The sequence below is a fragment of the Osmia lignaria genome, chromosome 12 (assembly GCF_051020975.1).
Source record: "Osmia lignaria lignaria isolate PbOS001 chromosome 12, iyOsmLign1, whole genome shotgun sequence".
NCBI classification, from domain to species: Eukaryota; Metazoa; Arthropoda; class Insecta; order Hymenoptera; family Megachilidae; genus Osmia; species Osmia lignaria.
In genome coordinates, this window is record NC_135043.1 from 3,767,581 (window position 1) to 3,791,906 (window position 24,326).

At 33.2% G+C, this 24,326-nt stretch overlaps 6 protein-coding genes across 11 annotated transcripts; 4 read left to right on the top strand and 2 right to left on the bottom strand.

The window, feature by feature from the left end:
* Positions 1–159: 159 nt before the first annotated feature.
* LOC117602823 (adipocyte plasma membrane-associated protein Hemomucin) lies at positions 160–3,295 on the top strand. Its single transcript, XM_034321315.2, has 4 exons — positions 160–659; positions 742–947; positions 1,060–1,345; positions 1,419–3,295. The coding sequence occupies exons 1-4, from the start codon at positions 550–552 to the stop codon at positions 2,608–2,610; spliced, it is 1,794 nt and encodes a 597-aa protein (XP_034177206.2). The 5' UTR covers positions 160–549; the 3' UTR covers positions 2,611–3,295.
* Positions 1,988–6,138, bottom strand: LOC117602830 (protein C3orf33 homolog). 5 transcript variants are annotated; one of them, XM_034321323.2, is made up of 6 exons: positions 6,006–6,138; positions 4,353–4,479; positions 4,200–4,259; positions 3,926–4,127; positions 3,761–3,867; positions 1,988–3,703 (listed from the first exon to the last, which is right to left on the bottom strand). In XM_034321323.2, the coding sequence occupies exons 2-6, from the start codon at positions 4,425–4,427 to the stop codon at positions 3,440–3,442; spliced, it is 708 nt and encodes a 235-aa protein (XP_034177214.1). In that variant the 5' UTR covers positions 4,428–4,479; positions 6,006–6,138; the 3' UTR covers positions 1,988–3,439. The 5 variants fall into 5 exon arrangements, with proteins under 5 accessions (XP_034177214.1, XP_076547278.1, XP_034177216.1 ...); XM_076691163.1 differs by lacking the exon at positions 6,006–6,138 and adding an exon at positions 5,018–5,154; XM_034321325.2 differs by lacking the exon at positions 6,006–6,138 and adding an exon at positions 4,957–5,094.
* Positions 5,051–6,463, top strand: LOC117602829 (uncharacterized). The gene is made up of 3 exons (XM_034321322.2): positions 5,051–5,191; positions 5,288–5,505; positions 5,728–6,463. The coding sequence occupies exons 1-3, from the start codon at positions 5,156–5,158 to the stop codon at positions 6,461–6,463; spliced, it is 990 nt and encodes a 329-aa protein (XP_034177213.1). The 5' UTR covers positions 5,051–5,155.
* Positions 6,298–24,307, bottom strand: LOC117602820 (RNA helicase aquarius). Its single transcript, XM_034321312.2, has 16 exons — positions 24,119–24,307; positions 23,392–24,028; positions 23,141–23,319; positions 11,106–11,219; positions 10,712–10,815; positions 10,467–10,578; positions 10,181–10,394; positions 10,056–10,104; positions 9,736–9,971; positions 9,270–9,657; positions 8,939–9,187; positions 8,513–8,870; positions 8,195–8,445; positions 6,981–8,115; positions 6,657–6,890; positions 6,298–6,437 (listed from the first exon to the last, which is right to left on the bottom strand). Exons 1-15 carry the CDS (start codon positions 24,200–24,202, stop codon positions 6,663–6,665), a joined length of 4,338 nt encoding a protein of 1,445 aa, XP_034177203.2. The 5' UTR covers positions 24,203–24,307; the 3' UTR covers positions 6,298–6,437; positions 6,657–6,662.
* On the top strand, positions 12,035–19,714 carry LOC117602826 (G-protein coupled receptor Mth2). The gene is made up of 7 exons (XM_034321320.2): positions 12,035–12,487; positions 16,385–16,643; positions 16,751–17,049; positions 17,161–17,239; positions 17,455–17,615; positions 17,740–17,977; positions 18,084–19,714. The coding sequence occupies exons 1-7, from the start codon at positions 12,436–12,438 to the stop codon at positions 18,286–18,288; spliced, it is 1,293 nt and encodes a 430-aa protein (XP_034177211.1). The 5' UTR covers positions 12,035–12,435; the 3' UTR covers positions 18,289–19,714.
* mthl5 (G-protein coupled receptor Mth-like 5) lies at positions 19,901–22,946 on the top strand. 2 transcript variants are annotated; one of them, XM_034321318.2, is made up of 3 exons: positions 19,901–20,171; positions 20,252–21,835; positions 21,925–22,946. In XM_034321318.2, the coding sequence occupies exons 2-3, from the start codon at positions 21,028–21,030 to the stop codon at positions 22,575–22,577; spliced, it is 1,461 nt and encodes a 486-aa protein (XP_034177209.1). In that variant the 5' UTR covers positions 19,901–20,171; positions 20,252–21,027; the 3' UTR covers positions 22,578–22,946. The 2 variants fall into 2 exon arrangements, with proteins under 2 accessions (XP_034177209.1, XP_034177210.1); XM_034321319.2 differs by having other exon boundaries at positions 19,901–21,835.
* Positions 24,308–24,326: the final 19 nt, after the last annotated feature.

Genomic DNA, 24,326 nt, shown 5'->3' on the forward strand with positions numbered 1-24,326 from the left:
TTTACATAAATGTTTAAATTATTTTAGCAAATAAATATTTGTATTTTCATAATCTAATTACGATTGAAAACATGCTGATTTCAATATCATTAATGTAATTTACATACACTTTACTCATATATTTCTCAAGGTAAAAAATAAAAATTGACAAACAAGCCTTGGAACTTTGAGTTAATCCAATCGACTTATTGCCGAAATGTATTGTTACCATAACAAATTTTGGTGAGTTGGCCAAAAAAATAAGATTATACAGCAAACGGAAATCGATAACATCGACATCTTCCGTTTACGTGGCGCATATTTGGACCTCTTTTTAATGATATTGGTAAAGATACAACATATGCGTTTTACAGTCTGTAATTCACCGCCATTAAAATCGCGAATGCCGTTATCTAAGCCGGCAAGAAACAGTTAGGGTAAAGGTGGTTTTAGTTTTTCCTCGGTAGCATTAGTGCTGGAATGAAGAAAAGTTAATGCGTACTTCTGTTCATAAAATTTCGCGAAAATAACATTTAAATATAAAGGCACGTCTTTGAAATAACATAAATAATGGGATATTTAAAGTCTATAGGTACGGTGATAATATACACTGGTCTTTTCTTAGCTCTGATTACATTTTTACCGGGTTTACTTCCACACGCAGAATATTCCGAATATAGGTATGATATCTACTTTATCTATTATCAATTAATATAAAAATATAAGTAACAAATAGTTGTAATTTTTTAATAAATATTTCAGTATAAAAGTTCCTCACGATGTAAAAAATCAGGTGGAATTAAAAAGTCGATTGCAGGGAGCAGAAGTATTATTTGCTGCAGAGATCAAAGGTGCCGAATGTTTTGCGTCATATAATGGAGAAATATATACTGGGGTACGCGGAGGTTATGTCGTGAAACTCGAAGAAAATCGCATTGAACCAATCGTGAAGTTTGGTCAGAAGTGTGGTATGTAGAATTTTAATTTTATTCAGTTTTATCGAAAAGAAAAATAATGAATTTAATTGATTAGTCATCATGATTATTATTTACCCATATTAAATAAGATGAATATTTTCAGATGGCTTATGGCAAGAAGAGAAATGTGGTAGACCTCTAGGTCTGAAATTTAATGATAAAGGAGAATTATTTGTTGCTGATGCTTACTATGGTATTTTTAAAGTTAATGTTAAGACACGGCAGTATGTAAACTTAGTCAACAGTTCTAAACCCATTGATGGAAAAGCTCCAAAAATAGTTAATTCTTTGGACATTGCAAAGAATGGAGACATTTATTGGACAGATTCAAGCACAGATTTTGCCATACATGATGGGCTATATACATTTTTGGCCAATCCTTCTGGAAGGTAAAAATTTAAAATTTAATTAATATACAATATTTATTTCATTATATATAAATATTTATTTATTTATTTGTAGACTTATTCGTTATAATGCAGCAACAAAAAAGAATGAAGTATTGGTAAAAAATCTAGGTTTTGCAAATGGTGTTTTATTGAGTGATGATGAAAGCTTTGTGATTGTATTAGAATGTCTTACTTCAAGAATGATCAAATATCATTTGAAAGGTCCAAAAGCTGGGCAACACGAAATTTTCGCAGAGGCCCTACCTGGCTTACCAGATAATGTACATAGTGATGGACAAGGAGGATTTTTAGTATCTTTAATTGTATCCATAGATTCTGAGCATCCTTTTCTACCTCATTCTCTGATGCCACATCCATATATAAGGAAAATGTTATCCAGATTGTTGTATTCCATAGAAGCTCCATTTAAAATATTGCAAGATATCTATCCAAATTATTATGCAGAAAGATTTATACATGCTATAGGCTCATTCGAAGCTTTAAAAATAGTTGATGTGAAGAAAACATCGATAGTACTCAGAATGGATAAAGCAGGAAATATTTTGGATGCTTTGTATTCACCAGACATGAAAGTTTATGATATTTGCTCTGCATATGTACATAATGGATACTTGTGGCTTGGATCTCCTTGGAACGAATATATTTTGAGAGTTCCATTGAAACAAGCATTTCCAGACTTGGCAAACAATAAAAAATCATCAAATGCAAAAGTACAGAATAAGGAAGAACCGCTTCTAACGGTTTCCGAGACACCAAACGTGAAAGTAGAAGTGAAATCCACAAATACAAAACCTTATCAAGAGACTGATAAAAAGTCACGTTCAAAACCAACTAAAGAACAAACAACACAGAAGCCAAGTTCACAAGCAACAACAACAAAACCAACTACACAAAAACCTACAACACGGCTACCTACTACCACCACCACCACCACAACTACTACTACTACTACTACTACTACTACTACTCCAAAACCAACTACAGCACCACCACCACCACCACCACCTGCTTCAAAAGCTCCATCGAAAGCAATTAAAAAAGATAATGTAAAAGAAGCTGGAAAAGATAATTTGAAGGATGTTAAAAAAGATAATTCCAACTCACAGGCAAAAACTGAAACAAAAAAAAGCACTGAATCAACAGTAAAATCAAAGCCCGATGAATCCATCAGAAAAGGCGCTCGTGAAGCTCAACCTACAAAATCCAAACCAGTAGAAAAGAAAGATGATTCTGTTAAGAAGTAAAAAGTTAACTATTCTATTGTTCTATTTTATGTTAAAGGTTCTACATATTCCAGACATATCGACTTATTTACATTTTACAAGATTTAAAACCATATTTACATTCCGTTATTTTAATAATGTACGCCTTTTATTTACAGTTCTCGAACAAAGTTTCATAGAATGATATTATAACACGTTTTCTACGTTATTACATCTAATTTTCTCATGAATGATAACAGTAATTGGGAAATGCGTTAGAGACTGTGATTTAGATTTGTATATAAGGTTAATACTGTGTTATACAATAAAATTAAATATTAAAATAATAGTTCTATGAATAAGATAATTTATATTATAAATTACGTTCGTTTATACGATTTAAATTATTTTCTTACAATTAAAATTGTTTGTTGTAAACTATAAAAATAGTGTAAATCTTTCGTTACATTTTTAATTTCTATTTTTGTATGTGATCTATTTTTCTATGTAAGGTACGTTTCACAAAATATACATATAAAAAGAAACATTAGTTATTTTTTGGCTAATGCAATAAACCTACATACATATACAATTGCAATTATTCTTTGACTAATGCAGTAAACTTATATACATAGCGGTAAAAAATGATGCTTTTAATTGTATATAAAAGTTGGTAAAAGGATGTATAAATGGTATGAAAATAAAATGTTTGTTTTTTAAATACTGACTTTTATAATTGTTACTATTTATTCCTTTAAAAAAGAAAACAGATAACAGATGTTTAAGTACATCACAAAAGTATGTATTAATCTCCTTTATATCATTTGATGAATATTTATGAAAAGAATAAAAGAAAACAATAAAGCTACGCTCAAATATTGAGTTGTTTTATTATGAACGGGGGTAGTATGTCTTTTACTTTTTTAACTAAATTCTGTTTCATTTTCCATAAAACAGTAGGACGTATAATGAAATGCCAATATCCATTTCTTTTATTTTGCGCCCATTTCTGTGCTTTTAATAAACATTTCTGATAGTTTGAAACATCTTTATCCTTTGACGTTAACTTTGGAAAGTCTTTGTTTATTAAAGCAAAACCAACTTTTGTTAACTCTTCGCCAATTTTTACATGTTCCTGTGTGATTTCAGTATAAATAAATAAAACAAGACAGATATAAAAATATTTTCTTACCTGATTTTGTTTTAGAAGAACTATGCAGTTCAAGTATTCTTTCTCTTTGGTCACAGGTATGAAAGTTATCTCCTGTTGGCCAACAATTGTTTGTAACCAGCTAATACCTAATAGAATACCAATTATTTGAAACGCTGTATTTGTAGATGTTTAAATAGTACTTACCATTAGTTGTAATGTCAAGTCCAGCTATTTTAATTGGTAGATATTTAGGACTGCTTAATCGGGGCAAGGGTATTAATGGCTTGTGATCAACCATGAGAAGCGTACCACAACTAGGATGTATTTGTTTCACAGTACCTTGTAGTTGAACTTTTCTTTGTATAAAACGAGAAGGTATACTGGATGGTGTTCTAAATTTAGCAAACTAAAGATATAATAATAAAAGGTATAAAACATTGAAGTTATTTAAAACATTATTGGTACATGTCATACATACAGGTTTTATTCTATAAAGTGCAACAACTAAACTTATACTGGCAATTCCATAACTGATAACCTATAATCATTAAAATAGAGAAAATGATTATATATAAATATGTATATATATTTGATTCATTATAGCTAAAACAAAAGGTAGGTTAGGGCATACCTTAAGTTTTTTAATATCAGTTTCACTTAACACTATTAATCTTTCCATAATAGTGGGCTTTTTTTCTGCCGTCATTGTGTTCTGTTTATTTTATTTTATTTCATTCGAAAGTACTGTATGTTAATACCTATAACAAATTCAAACGAAAATATCTTTCTGAACATACATCATAGTATTTGATCATCAATATTTTTATACAAAACTCACTAAAAAAATTACAGTAAATCATAGTAATGTATTCTTTATATATGAAATTTTATTTCAAGGAAACAATACATTTTAAACTTAAGTTTATATTATATATAATTGTATAAATATATCTTCGTTTGAAATATTTTCGTTTACGAAGAAAAAACGTTAATTTATATCTATGTTAATTTATATTTTAATCATATCAATATATGTATTAATAACTAAATTAAGAAAACGAATGAAGAAATAAAATAAATATTACAAACTGTAAAATATAATATGTATCATCAATTTCTTATATTGTATATATAGTTACATTATAATAATGTAATATAAAAAAATTATATAAAATCTTTGCGTAAATAATTACATATTAAATTTTTACACAAATTTAAATGGTTTCATCTTTTACTTTCGTTTTCTTTAGCTCACACATGCGTGAGTCGGTATGCCATGCTGACATCATATCTTACTCAAGGTGACAAGCAGGGATATTATAAAATGATAGTGGATATGTTTTTAAACAAATAGTGTACAGTGTTTAAAACCGTGCACAACACAAATTCACAAGGAGACAATTAAATTGCTGGCAATTTGTAACATTATAAACAATGTTTCGTGATGGTCAATATTTGGAAGTAATTAAGGTATCACGATCAACAGCTGTTAACAGCTGTCATTAGATACTTCTACCACAGTATACTTCTACATCTACATAAATAAAACAGAAGCTGTGTTTATAGGCTTCAGACAATTGTCTAGCTACAGCTGTCGTCACTGTTCAAGAAAAAGTTATTAAGATTAAAAAGAAAAAAGTCTCGACTAACAAGTGGCTTGATCTCGAGGACTGGGCTGCTTTGTATAAAATTCTGAAGAAAGCAATTTTACGGAATGCCGAAGGATCACTGGAGGATTTCAAAAAATACAAATGGAAAAAATCTACGCGACAATTGGATGTCACGTAAGCAATATTTATATTATAAAATTCTAATTTCGATCGAAGATTTATATTTTATCACGTGTCTTATCTGATAACAAAATGTACACATGTAATTTTTTAATTAGATTTAGGATAAGGTGTACTTAATTTAATTTATTGTATTAAAATTAAAGCATCGTCGCAAATTGTATAATAGTTATCAGTATATGTATAGATCTGTAAAAATGTTTTTATAAATCACAGATATACAATTGACCCATCAGAAAGCGTAAAAGATGTTACATTATTACCAACAATCAGAGTAAACGTATCTCCAGCGAAAAAGAAAGTGGAAAAAACAGAGGAACCCAAAACAACGTCGAAAGGAGTAACCCGTGACCGAATGGTAGAAAAATCGCACAACCATACCAGTCGCACGCATCAAAAGGATAGTAAAAATACTTTAACAAAAAAATCGGAAAACAGCGATGCTATAAAGACATCAAATGATACCAAAAATAATAGATCTAAAAGATATTTACCTCTCGAGAGTGTAGAGACTGATGCGTTAGAGGAGTATGTACCGGATACACCTACGACAAAGAAGTTATGCGCAAACTTAAATTATATACCGAGTAGAAAGAGTATGTTGGAACAAATCCAACTATCTTCAAACGAATATTCACCGACGGTATCGGATAATAAAAGCATAGCAGAAGTAGTTCGATACGTTCCGAATTCTGTAGATTCATCAAAGGTATCCTACGAAACTTATGAACCTAGCGCGACCAATGTTACTGATCATTCTGAAGAGTATATCCCCAATTCAAAGGGGATCAAAGCTTCTGTCGAAGAGTATCATCCAGATTTTACCAGTAAATTAATGAAGTTCGATAATAGTTATATACCATCGAGTGTACACTTGACTAATGAACATTCGAAGAACGTCGTTGAGAGGCATAAAAGGTCACAGTCTGAAAAATTTGTTAAAACAAAATGAAATATTAATCTGTTTGCCTAAGACATATTTTCAAAATAAAATATATGTATGATGTTATAAATCATAATGTAATATTATTTTTAATACATATACAGGATACAAATTATCTTTTAATTCTATATGTCACTGTACAATAAATATAATGAAAGGATTGTATTTTCAGTAAAAAATATTTGCTTATTACTATTCATACTTATTTTCAACGATCATTGTCTTCACTTTCCGATGCTGGATCTTCGATTAAATTCTTGATTAGTTCGAATTTTGATTCTACATTTTCTTCTTTAACAGTCGACTGTTGATCGTCCATTTGATTAAATTCTTCGTCATCTGTATCGTCATCGGCTCCCGGATGAGCAGGTACTTTGTGATTAGGACTACTGGGTTGTTGTACTGTACCTGGTTTCTGCCATACTTTCTGTGATTCCTGTAATTAATAAATAAACGTTGGATTAGATTGTTGCTTGATCAATCATTATTGGAATAAATATGAAAAAAAAAAAAAAATTGTACTTACTTTCATACCGCTAACTTTTTCTATATAATAATCATAGACAAACTTAGCCATATGGGGCATATCTTCAATTTCCATTGGCGGAGTAGATGGAATTTCATCGTTAAGCCTTTCAGTGGGATAATGCTCTTCCGGAAGAAGTTGTAGCTTTAATGGTCGTTGCATTAATTGAGCAAAGGCAGGTGTTAATTCAAAACAGTTTTTGAAAAGGGATACTCTAGCAAAGACGTAAAGGCCAAGACGTGCTCTTGACATAGCAACCACCAAACGACGTGCATCCCTCAAATGACCTACTGCACGTGTTTTTACAAGTGATAACAATATGTAATCATTTTGTTGACCCTGGTACTTATCAACCGTCGTTACTTTATTCGGTCGACCTATTAAAGGATTACTAGCACATCTAATATTTATTACGTCTCTTATTAAATGTTTTTGCCCATTATATGTAGTCAATATACTAATCTTGTCAGCTGGATAACCAAGGAGACGCATGTACATAAACACAGCTACGCAATATTCAGCTTCGGCAAGATTTTGATAGAAGTAAGCACTGGGCTCGCTTTCTCCGACTCCATTGAAATCTTCCACGTTGATAAGTTGAAAGTCATAGAGAAATCCAGCATTTGCTACTAGATATTCCGAACTATTTTCCACGTGTGAAAGATTTCCCAATTTCTTGTATCTCCAATTATAGAGATTACAGATACTAGGTCTTGCACGTCCTTGACCATCGAGATCAACCGTCGGTACACCCAATCGAACGAATCTTGCGAAAAGGGATTGTTCCATGTTCGAATATTTTTGAAAGGCCATGTTTTTAATCACCGGCGGCAGCTGATGATGATCTCCTATCATTATCCAACGTTTCAGTCTATTATATCCATCTTGAGGATTTTGTAATAACAACGGTATGAAAGTTTCTATTTCTAAAATTTGTGCTGATTCTTCCATAAGAATATTATCATATTTAAAACCCATATCAACGAGTTCGCGTCTTTTAAGAGCGGCATGAGTACACGTCATGGCGATAACTTTAGCTTCTTTAACCAACAAGTATTTTGATCTATCTAAACCAGACCTTAACAATTCAAAGGCTCTAAATTCTTCTAATTGAGCAAAAATCCGTTCTACGTATCTGTAAGAAAATTTAGTTAAAATTTAATAACAAAAACTCTTACGTTTGTTATATAAATTATTATTTTTCCTATATTTACCGGAAACAGCTTCGTGCTATTTCAAGATCTTCCTCAAACGTATTGCGTTTAAATAATGGCTTTGGCGCGTTGTCAAAAAATTTGTGAAATGGAAATTCTTCGTCAATAATGTAAGCAGGAGGTGGATTGTTTCCTTGTCTCTGTTTAATCCTTGCTTCGAAACGTTCCCACCTTGCTAATATTTGATACATAAAAAAGTGTCCTGCTGTTTCACACGTGTACGCAACATCACCTTTTACATTTAAAGATTCCTGAAAGCAAATAATTGTTACATGCATGTAGAAGAACGTAGGTAAATACATATTATGAATTACGAACCTGCAATCTTTGAACTTCCATTAAGAGATCCAAACGCTTAGCTAAAACATAGTTAACTCTACCGTATCTGCTGAAGTCCTTTTCAGTTTCTAATGCTTCTTCTCCGTGACCGAGACGTAGCAAATGTCTTTCATCGATATCAAGCGCCATAATTTTTTCAAACAGCTGATTAAGAGCCTGATTCGAGTGGGTGACTATCAGCGTTCTTTGATTCGGAAAATTATGATAAAGATTTGAAATGATTTGAACAGCAACATCAGTTTTTCCTGTACCAGGTGGACCAACAACGAGAGTTAATCCTGGTTGCATACCAGCACGAATGGCTTCAACTTGTGTTGGTGTGAAAGGAATCTGATTCCTGTAATATATCATAATATTATAAAGAACATGATCCATAAATTCATGGATAAAATTAAATCTACGTACTTTTTAGGCTCGTTAGCTTTGTAAGGACCTCGACTAGGCGGTACATGAGGCTCTACCCTGATCACTTTTCTAATTGGTTCATTATTCTGTTTAGTAATTACATCTTCAAACTTTAAACGAAACGGTCGTACCAATTTTGATTCATCATCGGTAGAAACTTTAATTTCGTACTGGGGGAAACTAGCTCTTAAATGATTTATATCTAGGAACGTGTCGTTAAAATCCATCGTTGCTATTTCATTTGGCATTCTAAATAAAGAAATTCATAAGTAACAATGTATGATAATTAATTTTATACGTAATACTGTAAGAGTATACCATTTTAATGTACCTTGCATAACGGGCTGCTCCAGGATCACCGTATCCAAGAATTATATCATGGAGCCAATCGGGAACAACGCATTCCGTGTTCATAAGTTCCCTTATCGTTTCCAGAACTGCTTTGAAGTTATTCTCTTTTGGCTTACGTCTCATTATAATGTTAAAGCTCTCGTATACGTCTTCACCACCGTGACTAGCATTGTCCATGTCGATTCTATACTGATTGGAATCTAACCATACTCTGTATGTTCGAGTATCACCGGGTAAAATGGGACGTGGTTCAGGACCATCCTCGATTACTCTACCATTCGAATCCAGCATTCCTTCAACTTCGCATCCTCTAACTGTTGTTAATCCAACTTGTGGAACAAAAGGTAGTTTGTGACTGTATTTTGTGCCTGTATATGAAGAAATGTAAATCATATTATAGTTTCAATCGTGTAAGATCAACGAGAGGTATCCTGACAATATCGTACCGATTGGGTTCTGAGGTTTGACTGTAATTAAAAAACAGACGTCGTGTTTGCGAAGATTCTCCCACTCGGATTTAATTTCTTTACGAACACTTAAATTTATGGTGACATCAGCACGAACTCTGGATGGCCTCTTCTCACCGATATTAGGTTTCGCTACTTCAACTACGGCGAACTGAGTGATCGGCTGGGCCATTCTTGCCCAACCACCAAAATAAACACCACCGTCTTCGGCACGCCTGAATAAAACAAATAAAACAATCAAATATCTGCTACTGTTTGCACTTGTTTAGATTAATCTGAATTAAAGAAAGTTATCATACCAAGGACTTAATCTGCTAACTGCATCTTCAATATCCTGACGTATTTCATCTATAATAAATAATTAATATTATTATTTAAACTGTATAAATACATTCTATATTATATTCTTGGTATTCGTACGTACAAGTAGATTCGAGTCGAAAAAGATTAAAGTTCCTCAATAAATAATCGTGCAAAGTGAGAAACTGTAAATTCAACTTCGGCAAAGCTAAACATCCTTCGCCAGAAAAATATTCGGTGGGTACAATGCTTTCGTTCCAAATAATTTCCTCCGTTGGATAAAGCGGCATTTCATTCAGTTCCTCCAATTGCGACGCTCTACGCTCGTGCCGTGAAATCTGAAATTTCATTTTTATATATTAGTATCAATCAATTAAAAATAACAGGTTTTATCTACATTAAAAACTTACTAATAATTCTTGAAGAAACTCTACATCGTAACGATACCAGTTCTCTTCTTTTTCTCGTTCTTCTGATGGGACCAGGCTGAGGTAACTGGCGATTGATCTCAATTTCCCCTGACTGAAAAGAAAAGAGATCAAGGTGAATTGAAAGGTGTATAATAATGGCGAAGGGAAATAATAATGAATAATAAATTAATGATAAAAACTAGAAAAAATTAGAGAAATTAATAATAAAATAGGGGAAATCTTACGTGAGTAAAACGAAATGTTTGTAAAGAGCCTCCCTCGTGTCGACGCTCGCCACGTTCGCCAATGCGAAACTCCTCAAGTCTGGGAACTTGGCGAATACTGCTTTCTGCGCAGAGTTTGAATTTTATTTCTTGGTTTATACTTTCATACCCCATTGGCTTTAGTAGGTGAACGTCTACCCTAACGACAATGTCGACGACTTGACAAATGACATAGACAAGTGGTATAATATTCAATGAATCTCTATAGCTGGATCAAAATCCACTATGGGGGAGTTGATGAGCTCGATGACAATGAACGTGTTAACAAAGGGAATTTCAAAAATTTCTTTCTTACAATATAAACAATTTCTACAATTTCTGAGACTTCAAATAAATAACATCGTTTGTTTTATACCTGAAGAGAAGTGATTTTGGTGTAATGCAACTGTGTCATATCGTGATCCGTAAGAGGATCTCCGCTCTCCTCGTTGATCTCGAATCTGGCATAAAATTTGAGCATCTCCAGTAACTGAAAAAAATTCATTAAACGTTATAAAGTAAAGAGCAGCAAGTACATACATACGATAAATTATCGCGGTTATTCGTCAATGATTTCCGTTATGTCTCGGCTCTTTATCTTCTATTTCCTCGCGTCTTTGCTATATATTCATTATAATATCATAATGCTCTCAGCTATGATGTTTTAGGTCTCCTCGGGGTATTGCGCTGTATGTTAATCATTAGTCTGTCTACGAATAAGTTACTTCAAAGTAAAATAAAATGATTGTTAATCAAGGCCAACCGATTCGACGACTAACAACCAAGGCTGCGGTTCTCGTTACGAAATTTCATCTCAAAAAAAGAATTATCAGCTCACGAGTGTTACGCTTTTAAGATGTCGCGAATATAATTAACATAACATTAGTGTCGAAATTGTAGATCGTTAGAGGCTAAGAAAGCTGTTATTTATTTATTTTCAAAGCTATTTGTAAAGAACAAGTTGAAAAAATGTATAATTTAAATTACTAATGAAATTTGAATATCTATTTTTTCTAATATATTGCACTAAAAAATGAAATTTCCAGTAATCTAACTGTACGAGAGTAAAATTTGAAACAGGTTTATTACAAAAATCCTAATATTCTATATATTTGAAAAGCAGAATTGGGATTTCAATTTGAAATAATTCGACTACAACCCTGTTCGAATGAGGGTGGAGGAATCGCGTTCAACGAGAATGTGATCTCCTGGTAATAAGATAAAAAAGTCATGGTAGCATGACGGTGCCAGAAATGCGACACAGTGGGAGAGGATCGTTGCTATCTCTGAACGGGTAGTTCATCAATGCTTTATCCACGATTGTTTCAGTTCCACGCGAAGCGCAACTGTGTCAACGTGCATCATTCTCGTTCAACATTTATTTCTCGACGTTTTCATTTCGAAACGAGAACATAAGTTGAACCGACCACTCTGCAAAAGGTGAATCGACTAACAGAAGCTGATACCAAGTGAAAAAAAAAAGAACCAGTTATGGTATCAATAAATTAACATCTTAATTCAGATGTAAACAAAGAAGATTTATTCTCCAATACTAGCATCGAGATTTCAATCAATCCTTTGTTAAATAAGAATTTCCAACGACAGTGAAAATCATCGGTGATTTATGTGATTCATTGTTCGTCGAATTTCGTAAAAATCAAACTTGTTTTGTGACGAAGAAATGCGGTAACAAACATCAAGCGATAATGCCGTTGGACGTGATCATTAGCAGGTACTTGGGCACGTTGCCAATCAAAGGTGTGTAAAGCTTTGACGTTTCCTCTTTCCTTGTTTTCTTTTTCATTTTTTATGAAAACTATTCATGTATAATAAGTTGATAATTGCAAGTTAGGATAGTTGAAATATTCTAATATTCGAAACGGTTAAACATCGATTAATTAGAGTACTTAAACTATTTAAACTCTGGGTAATTAGGGTACTTGATGCGTTCAAATTACAGATAATTCGAGCACTCAAAGTATTTAAATTATGGGTAATTAGGGTACTTGGTGCCCTCAAATTACGGATAATTCGAGTACTCAAGGTATTTAAATTCTGGGTAATTAGGATATTCGATGAACTGAAATTTTGGATCTTTCGAATACTCGAAGCACTAAAATTTCAAACAAAGAATTCATATCGAAAATGATCCACATTAAGTTCAACAAACTTAACTTTTACAAGCCAAGTCGAAAGTTCAGGTACTTAAAGCATCGAAAATCAATCGCAACAGGATTTTATTGTCACGATAAAGAATGGACTATGAAATTCAACATTAATGCTGAATCGATACGTTCAATTGCAAGATATACTCGAATAATTTATAGGATAAGTCTCGGCTGAATCTCGCATTTGTAATCGAATCGCAAGTCTCCGTGTAATCTATCATGAATATTTAATCATCGAAGATTTTTCTCCTTATAAATGATCGCTTCGAAATAGCCCGTTGCAGTTTCCGATGAAAGAAACGCAAAATTCTTTCAGGCTGAAATACCGATTGCATCACGCAAGAAACCTGAAGAAGAAAACTTTTGCTCGCTTATTTTTTTCACTCGCCTGATTGACGTAGTAGATGATACAGGGAATACATATATCAAAGCGGGGTCAACAAAAATCGGTATTCATAGATACTCCCTATGTTGCTTATCGAGCCAGCACTGCAAATTATAAGATATCCTGGTAATAAAAAACTAATAATTTGCAGTGCTGGCTCGATAAGCAGCATAGAGAGTATCTACAAATACCGATTTTTGTTGACCTCGATTTGATACATTCTCTATATATAATTTCCTAGAAATAAAAAACTAATAATTTACAGTGGTTGCTTGATAAGCAACATAGAGAGTATCTACGAATATCGATTTTTGTTGTCCTCGCTTTGATACATTCCCTATATAAAATATCCTAGAAATAAAAATACCGATTTTTGTTGACCCCATTTTGATACATTCCCTATATAAAATATTCTAGGAATAAAAAACTAATAATTTGCAGTGGTTGCTTGATAAACAATATAGAGAGTATCTACAAATACTGATTTTTGTTGACCCCATTTTGATGCATTCCCTATATAAAATATCCTAGAAATAAAAATTTTTGTTGACCCCATTTTGATATATTTCCTATATAAAATATTCTAGAAATAAAAAACTAATAATTTACAGTGGTTGCTCGATAAGGAACATAGAGAGTATCTACGAATACCGATTTTTGTTGACCTCGATTTGATACATTCCCTATATAAAATATCCTAGAAATAAAAATACCGATTTTTGTTGACCCCATTTTGATACATTCCCTATATAAAATATTCTAGGAATAAACAACTAATAATTTGCAGTGGTTGCTTGATAAACAATATAGAGAGTATCTACAAATACTGATTTTTGTTGACCCCATTTTGATGCATTCCCTATATAAAATATCCTAGAAATAAAAAGCTAATTAAAATACCGATTTTTGTTGACCCCACTTTGATACATTCTCTACATAAAATATCCTAGAAATAAAAATACCGATTTTTGTTGACCCCATTTCGATACATTCCCTATATAAAATATCCTAAAAATAAAAAACTAATAATTTGCAGTGGTTGCTTGATAAACAATATAGAGAGCATCTACAAATACCGATTTTTGTTGACCCCATTTTGATGCATTCCGTATATAAAATATCCTAGAAATAAAAAGCTAATAAAAATACCGATTTTTGTTGACCCCATTTTGATACATTCCCTATATAAAATATCCTAAAAATAAAAAACTAATAATTTGCAGTGGTTGCTTGATAAACAATATAAAGAGTATCTACAAATACCGATTTTTGTTGACCCCATTTTGATGCATTCCGTATATAAAATTTCCTAGAAATAAAAAGCTAATAAAAATACCGATATTTGTTGACCCCATTTTGATACATTCCTTGTATAAGATATTCTAGAAATAAGAAACTAGATTATTCTAATGATACCCTCGACGGGATATCATTTAGCGTGACAAGAAATAACGTGTTGCGAATCTAGCGCTCGAACAACAGCGCTGCAATTGAATGAATTGGATCGACGGACGTGTAAATGTCGGGATGTAACCGCGAAAAATAAAAGAATACATGGATGAATGGAAAAAGCGAGCATCCGTGTATGTGCAGGCATTGAGTCTAAAGAGAGCGTCTTGCTAACAGAAGCATCCCTTCTTCGCGCCAATTTGACCGTTTCATGATGCACATGTACAAACGGCCCGCGTTAAACTGGGTTACAACCATCAAATTCTATTTCTTTTTCAACACTCCTATCCATCGTCCTCGTTAAACGGCCGTTAAATAATAATCTTTCGTAATTAAGACTATAAAATTTCGAATATTTTAATTACACCAAGGAAATTACTAAAAAAAGGGAGCAAGAGTTCAACGATAAAAAACTCGTTTGGATAAATATTCATTTAATAATTTATTAACGATGTCGGCTTCACATTTGTCCAAATAAATCATTCTTATCTCGTGTTAAGAAATATCAATGAAATACGACTGGGTCGTAAGATCCCCGAAAGCTTAGAAATAATTGAATGGAAACTATTAATTAGGTCAAATTTTTGTGTCATTTTTTTTTTTTCACAAAACACAGATAAAATATTCAAATTTAAAATAGTAAGTGAATATATGGAAGTATTTCTTAACCTTGTGCTTTCATGAAGTGTACATTTACGTTTGATATCGATAACGAACAATAATTTTTCTGCAATACACTCTATCTTATCACGACGAGACTTAATCACTTTTTTAGAAATATATTTATATCTGTTTCATTTCACCATACAGTCAGCCAATTCGTTTTGAACATCCGTTACTTTCCCCCTTCATTCATATCGTTATCTGTTGTTGAATTATTTTGAAATTAAATGCACCTATTTATCTTAGGTGTTTTTCCTTTAGTAATAAATTTGATGTATCAGTCCGGTCAATTAGTACATTTTAAAAACATAACTTGATAATTATCTGGTTAATTAAAGCTTTAATTGGATTCTGAGTCATATGCTCAAGAAATTAAATTATAAATTTAATTAGGTTTCCTTACAATTTGTTTTTATGGCTAGTTTAAAGGGATTAATCTTTGAATCTATCTTCGCTACCAGATTGACACACACATATGTTCTAATATCAAAGGAAGATAAAAATATTGAAAATTCACGAAATCCCCTGTAAGCCTCCGATGTGCAAGCTTGGTAATAGAAAACGCGATATAAACCTTCTATCAGTAATAGAAATCGAGATATCTATGTCATGGATGAGTATGTTTCATTTCACATGATCTCGCGATAAATCAACGTGTCCTTCGAGAAGGACGCTTCGAATGCACCTTAATCTTCGTCAATGTACATTTCACCATAGAACCGTGAAATTCATTAAATACTTATAAGATTTTATCGAAAGTATCAAAAGTTTCCATTAAAAATCTAAGCGTTGATTTTTATATAAAACATATAAACATTCTGAATAACATTCACAAAGAATTAGTAGACAAATCAGATAAAAAATGGAAACATTAAACACCTGAATCACAGTATCAACTCAAGTATTCCTTTTAATCTAATCACCTATGTAATTCCAATGAATTACGATCGTACAATCGGAGATTGATAAAAGGAATTATTACCCTTCCAGGATTGTTATGGATATGTCTACTAACGTGGACAATATCAACGGGCCATGCGATCGAAGTCGATTGTTGCCCACACGGATCGCTATTGATGCCTTCGATGAATTGTTCCGATGGTACGAGAATTCATCTAATGTGCCCTCATGGTAGTTACCTGATCGACCCAGACGAATCTGCTAACGACAACTTTACCGTAATTTACGAATATGGCAAACCCTGGCTACAATTTACGGAAACAGACTATGAGAAAATCGCGGCGAACAGGTATAACACGATCCGTCTCTACTCTAATCGTTAGAAAATTGTTTTTCAGAAAATTCTCTTTCCGATGAACAATATATGACTCACAGTATGTTTCATTAAATATTTAGATTCTGCGTGGCAAATCGAAACAATGCCAGTACCAAGATCGCATTCGTATGCTTCGAAGGAGAACACTATAGCAGTTCAACGATATGGAAAGATACATTGTTCTGCATCCTCAGTATCATATCGGCTATATTTTTAATCGCTACTATAGCTGTTTACGTGCTACTGCCAGAATTAAGAGAAATTCAAGACAAAGCCATGATGGCTGCAGTTACATCACTTGCGGTCAGCTATATTGTTCTTTCCATTCAGAATCTGAGACCCCAGGAAGAAGGAGATTATACTATATGTATCTCTTTAGGTAGGAATTATTAATTGAAATAAAGAAGAGTAGAGTTATTTCACCTTGGAAAATCGAAGTACTTCTAATCGTCTGTGAATTGATCGTTTTTTTGTTTTTGTTTTGTTTCAGGATTTATTCTTTATTTTGGCTTTATATCTGTCTTCTTCTGGCTAAATATCGTCTCTTTTAATATTTGGAGAACTGTTTGGTAAGTTTGGATAAAGGTATATCCAATTTTCAAATTTGGAAATTTGGGAGTTTGAAAATTTACAAATTTGGGAAATTAAGAAATTTGATAATTTGAAAATTCCAAATTCTCGAATTTCCAAGTCGACTATGATACCGCGATTGCGACAGCGAAAGTGCTAGGAAAAACAATTTCATCACTTCTATTGCTTTCACAATATCCAATCGTTGTTACAGGTTTAAGCATTTCATGATCAAAGATAAGCTACTATTTACTATCTATTGTTTGTGCGGATTTGGTGGACCAACGTGCTTCCTGATAGCGGCATTGATAATGCATCACATCGATGGACGACACTTGAAGCCTGGTTTTGGCGAAGAAACCTGTTGGTTCAGTGGTACGATATCTCGGCAAAACAATTATCGTTTTAATAAGTTTTCATTCCAACACGTGTTCGATGTTGATTCGAAGAACTATTACGAAATGTGTTTATAGAATACGTCGATGTTTCTGTTTTTCAGGGCCCAAACAAATGTGGGCGTATTTTTATGGGCCAATTGCCATTTTACTGACGCTGAACATCATCTATCTGGGATTGACGAGCTGGAAATTGTGGCATCAATGTCGTGATTGCCATGGAGGAAAATTAAAAGCACTTCGCTTTAAATTTCTACTTTATGTTAAATTGATATTTGTTATGGGTGTTACTTGGATCTTCGAGGTGCTTTCTTATGCTGATGGTTCCAGGAATAATTTTTGGTAAATTACACTTAATTATATTCGAAGTGATTCAAAATTCATCCCTACTCCTTTTTTCCATTTTTCCATCTCCAAGTATGTATTAATATTAATTTTCACTCCAAAGGATACCAACGGACATTCTGAACGCGTTACAAGGTTTCATAATATTCCTGTTACTGGTCGCCACACGGAAGCGTGTCCGAAAGTTGCTAGCCAAAAAAAGACCTTGCGGAATTGGATTTCCGAAATCTTGGACAGCTTACAAGGACGAAGAGTGCGAAGACGTGGTCCTACCCGAGGAAGTTGAATTATCCCAACACGACTGTTAGTCCTTCTATCATTATCATTCTTATATTATCTTTGCATTTTTAACACTTTGATGGTTGTAAATTTCATTATTAGAGAATTATTATTTAACAATTTTGAATTGTAAAAAGTGACAATAGTCGTCAAAGTGTTAATTAATATATTTTAGGATTAATTTAATACTCTATTAATCCACCTAGTCGACATTTTGTTTCATAATCACAAACTATGCAAGAATCTCTGCACTATTATTATAAAAAAAAAAAAAAAGAAGAAGAAGAAGAAAAAGAAAGAAAAAACACTAAAGTAGGAAAACGTGTCAATTATCATCGTGTGACTGATCGTGTATCGATTATGCTTTACACGATCTTTTGTAGATTAGTTAAAGAAAATCCATTCTATTTTTTTTAAGATTTCAATGCGATTTTTTTCGCAGTTAATCACTTTATTTTCCTCTTTTCAAGACGTTTGCGTCGTACTTTCATTCTAGTCGACTCATGCCGCATCGCTCATGACGATTCACCTTAAATTACGCACGCTTCTGACGCGTTTTAACCATTTAAAAAAATAAGAAAAAAAAAAAAAAAAAGAAGAAGAAGACAAGACAAAACAGTCGTCATACCGTGAACGATACACGTGTCGCGCAAACAAGAGAGAGTACTCTTTATTATTTTTTTATCGAATGCTATCTCTTGAATGAAGTTTCGTACAAATACAAAGCAGAATATAAATAACTCAATAGGATTTTTAAGGTTTATTTCTTATCAGATACGATGCCATTGTAACGTGTAATGATTTATTTCAGCATTAATTTTAATTACTTTCACCTTATTTTAAGATGTATACTAAAGTACTCGACTCTGTTTAAAAAAATTAATTTTTGTAATTTGAAACATTGGTAAAAAAATTTGTTAATAAAATTGCTTTGCAAAATATTATAAAAGGGTATTACTTGGCTAGAATCGCGTTCCTCGTTACGTTAAACTGTTGCGATAATTAAACAAAGCAATGCGCGTAAGTAATCAAATAGTCTGCTCAACGATGATGCGATAAACGAGAATACGTCAAAGAAAGAACTACGTATCCGAGTGACTATCCACGCTACCGTGAATAATGCTTCAGTGAGTTACACAGGGAATGAGTATTTTACATTTGCGCGCGGTATGCGAATGCAAAGAGACGCTTTGTGCATCGATGAACGCCTGCACGAACTAATCAATATTTAAAGTAACGCGAAACTTTTTGAATGCATAGCAACGGCTCGTGCGCAACACTGTTCCATCATTTTTTACTTTACTTTAAATTACGAAGAGTTTTCAAAGTTTTTAAAATGTATCAATAGCGTGCAGAATATTTTTAAATGTTTATAGAATTTATAATTGTTCCCTTGCAACTTTCCGACGAATTTTCTATGTAATATCTACGTTTGTATATTGAAAATTTGTATAAATAAATGTGTAAATAATAAAATGAAAAATATAAACGAGTTTCTTTATATTATAATTACCACAAAATGATAAATTTAAAGAGATTTGTTTTTAATGCGAAGTGTTTAAATATCGCGGTCAGCTCTTTCCAATAATCGAGAAATCGATTCTAATCGATTCGAAGAAAAATCCTGTTTTGAATTAGCCGCTCATTCGCGATAACAATGGCGTGACGTTTTTAAAATGGAAACTGATAGGTGCTGAATTACATATTCATGAAAAGTTAATTGGTAAAACAATTCTGAATAAAAATGAATCGCAAATATCACGATAGTCTCAGATACCAAATGACTGCGCAATACATGTATGTTTCTGCAAAAAAACGTACGTATATAAATAACAGATTTACATAAAGAAACCATTTCTGCAAATAATATGTCACATCTGTATCCTGTATCACGTCACGGAGATAAACGCCTGTAAGATGTTACAAACGATCATACTATAAATATCTGGGAACGTGGTACAATTAAACTTTTCCAGAGTACATTGTTTTTAGCGTTAACAAGAACATAACAAAGACCAGTGATGGATTTTCCAATGGAGGTCGCCAATATCCCACTATAAATTTCAGAAAACATATAACATCGAAAACTGTATATTACAAATTATATTTATGTACTTTTTGTATTTATTTTTTTAATTACGATTTCAATGCTAATTAAAAATTGGAGGTTAGAATACATGTAGAAAATCCCTATAAAATTCGATGATTCTGCACTATCCTATATAGTTTCATGTACATAGAAAACTTGGTTTTCTCCATACGGTATTTTCCCTACTCATCACTAGCAAAGACACAGAAACATCAAAAGAAGGCAGCCAGAGATTCGTGTGAAGTGAACGAGAAAGGTAAGGATGAGTAACGGGTAGAAGGGGAATAAGGAAAACGAACGAGACGGTCGGAGGGAACCGAAAGAGAGAAAAAGAGAGGAAAGAAAACGGGTATAGAAGAGAGGGAGAGAGATAGTAGAGGATAGTGAAACAGAGAATGGGATGCGATGGCGGCGGGTATGGCAGGGGTAGCTCTTGCTAGGCGGGCACCCGCTGGCGGCATTTGCAGGTATGGCGATGAACAACACGGCAATTTCTATCGTCGCGTTGCGCGACCAGAGTGAATAAAAACGCCCTTGAAGAGTACATAACTGTGTAACCCTCGCGAAATCGATCGGTAACGAAGCTGCTAACTGAACTATAAAAAAAAGTGGTTAACTCATGCGAATCAATGTACGGAAACAGAGAGACAACGAGTAGGAACAGTGCCGATTCAATGACATGTATCATCTAGTGAGTACGCTACTTATCATCGGCACACTGGGGGCGAATCATCCCCGCATTGTTCTAGCCAGCAACAACGGTGAATTAAATTTGATTAGCGTCGCCAAGTGTTGCGAGCCCGAGGAACTTCTCGTCGACGACACGTGCACGCCATTGACGGAAACGAACGAGACGGAGTGGCGGCCGGAATTCGTGGAGGAGAAGGTGAACGGTATTTCAAGGAGCAGACCGGTCAAGCCGAATTATCAATTGAAAATAGGAAGACCAAAGTGTCAGTCGAACGAGCATCAATGGAACGTGTACCATTACCAATCAGGCGAGGATCGTCTGGCTATATTGACAACCGGTGTACTGCGACACTATACCAGACATTTGACAAAGGGAAACTACAATCATGGATATCTATACGGCTTAGACGCTGTAGGACTAGACGAGGATGACGAAGATGATCTCGAAGCGATATCCAATCATCATGACTATTCCTTCGGGCATTATTGCATTGATAAAGCAGTTTTAAGTAGAGATCGATTGGTTGCTACGTACGCTATGGTCTGCGTACCGAACGTAGTCGTCGGCTGGACTGATACAGATTATTTAATGAAACACGGAATCGATCCTACTTTTCACGCGATATCGATAGCCAGTTACCTAGTAGTTGCAGTCGTCTATTTCGTCTTACCGCAACTCCGTGATCTTGTGGGAAACATGATAACTAGTATGACTCTGTGCCTTATTGCCGGCCAATCTGCCTCTATGGTACGAATCTTCACGGAGTTTGGCAATCACGTTAGTTTTATGGTTGCCGGTACGATATAGAAAATATATAGAAAATATCCTATGAAATTTATTTAATATTTACTCGGGTTTACTTATGAAAATATTTTTCTTTTGCAGATACCGTAATGTATGTCTCGTTGCTTGCTGCGTTTTTCTGGCTCAATGCTTTGGGTTATTACGTGTGGAGCACATTTCGTTCGCGCAATGTGTTTCTACGAGTGACCGACGGCAGAAAATACTGTTATTATTCCTCGTATGTTTGGGGTTCAACAGTCTGTATAGCGGGAACAGCAATTTTCGCACACTTTGCCTTAGAAACCAACAAACCCATGGTCGGTGGAACGTTGTATCCACCTCAAGAAACTATCGGTTGGCTCGGTATTTCAATGTTATTTACGTCAATAGCATTCACGATAATTATTGATCTATGTTTTGTATTAACCACAGCGAATAGAATAAAACGAATGAGTACGTACGGTCGAATTCATCACAAAATGAAATACAGCTTTAGGATGTTTGTGTTTTTGTTTATAATAATGAGTACCGGTTGGCTGTCGTTGTTATTGTCACGATTGAATTACAATGCGCTTTTATACTGTCATATCGTTATTAATATTCTACAAGCAATTTTTATACTGTACGTTTGCGTGTTTGGGCAAAGAAGAGTTACATTTTTACTGGGTAAAACATGCAATTGCTGTAATTCTGAAGATAACATCGAGGGGCTTGATTGGGGCGAAGAAATGACTGCCATTAACGCGGGTTATTAACATTTTAGACTTTTCAAATAGACATATCAAACTACGATAGAATGGTTTAATTAAATCTAATTTTAATTCTGGTATCCGTATACGAAGAAGTGTTCGATCCGTTATGTAAACAGTATTAAATATACCGCGAGGATAATATAAAAATTTTAAAAAGTCATAGTTCTAAATGTATAAATTTTAGTATACCAAGATATCGCATAAAAGCTTATTTAATTATAAAAATTCGTGAATCGAAATTAAATTATTCTATAAAAATGTAATGTGCCTTGAAACAAAATAACTTTTGCCTTATTGATGCAAAATATTCGACAAATTTATAACAGATTATATATAAATAACATTTTATAACTACGGTCATTATGTGTTCTCATATTCATTATTTCATAATGTAAACTTCTAGATTTGTCTTACTTTTAAGTATTCATGTAGTATTTATATTTGTATAGATATGGCTTTTGTATAAATGATATATCATTTTCATAAAAACAAGTTTAATATACGACTTTTAAAATATATTTGCTATTCTTACTTATATTCTAGAAAAAGTTTTAAATATAACTCACCTGACCGAACAATCCACCTTCGGGTCGATGTAATAAATTCGACAATTGACATCGTACTACTAGATGACAATCATCCATAACGGTATTAAAGAAACGTCTAGTTGGTAGTAAAGCTTCTAAATCTATCACTAATTCAAGGAACCTCTCACAATATCTCACTTTATCCGATAAAAGTGATCCTGTTAAAAGATAAATATTAAATTGTATCATTTTTAAAGTATATTAGAATATTTTTATTTTCTTTATCTTACCTTCTTTTGGAATTGTTTCTAATATTGTCATAAATTTAATCATCAGTCTATGTAAGAATTTGCGATCCCACTCCAATCTTTCTTTGCATTCAGGACTATCCTTCTTTCTAATTACTTTCCAGTATTTTCTCCATTTTGGATACTTTTTAAATTCCAATTCTCTACGACCTTGTTGTAGCGAAATCCACATAGATAAAGACACTAATCTTTTTACTTGTTCCCGAACTAACGACACCTCCATAGAATTGAAACAATGGTTTAGAAAAACAATCAGAGCTGTCTGTTCTTTTAAATCAAAATCCATTATACTTTCTTCGAGGCATGCTTCCAAGACTTTCTGAAAAAATCCAGGAAAATGTTTCTGATTCTTTTCGAACGCTTCCCAGACTTGCACTCGTTCTCTGAACTTCTCGTTGACCATGACAACAATAGACATGGTATGAGCACGGGTTGCGGTTTTTGCATCATAGTTTGGCCATAGAAAATTTTCTAAACACTGACTGAATTCTAACATCATGATTCTTCGAATGGAAAATTTAGAGGCGCATATTTCTTGGACATAAATATCTTCTACTATTTGAGGATTAAACGGAAGATGTGAATCCATAGTGTGCGGTGCCCAGTATTTATTCGCAAGCTGAAATAAATATAAAATAAACGTCTTTATTCTGTATTGAAGATAAAATAAAGAGAGGTGTAAAATAACAAAGTAACTTATAGTAAATACCTGAGTTATCCTATCAGCATTAATCTGCTCCACTGTCGGAGCGGGATTATTGCTTTTAATCGTTGCGCCGTTTTGATTTTCCATGGTAGCTTTTATTAATTACTGAATGTTTACACAAAATCCACCGCGACGTAAAACATTAAGGTTAAGAAATTCAACGTTACGTTCACTGAACTATATATACATAGATGTAATTCCAAACAAAAAA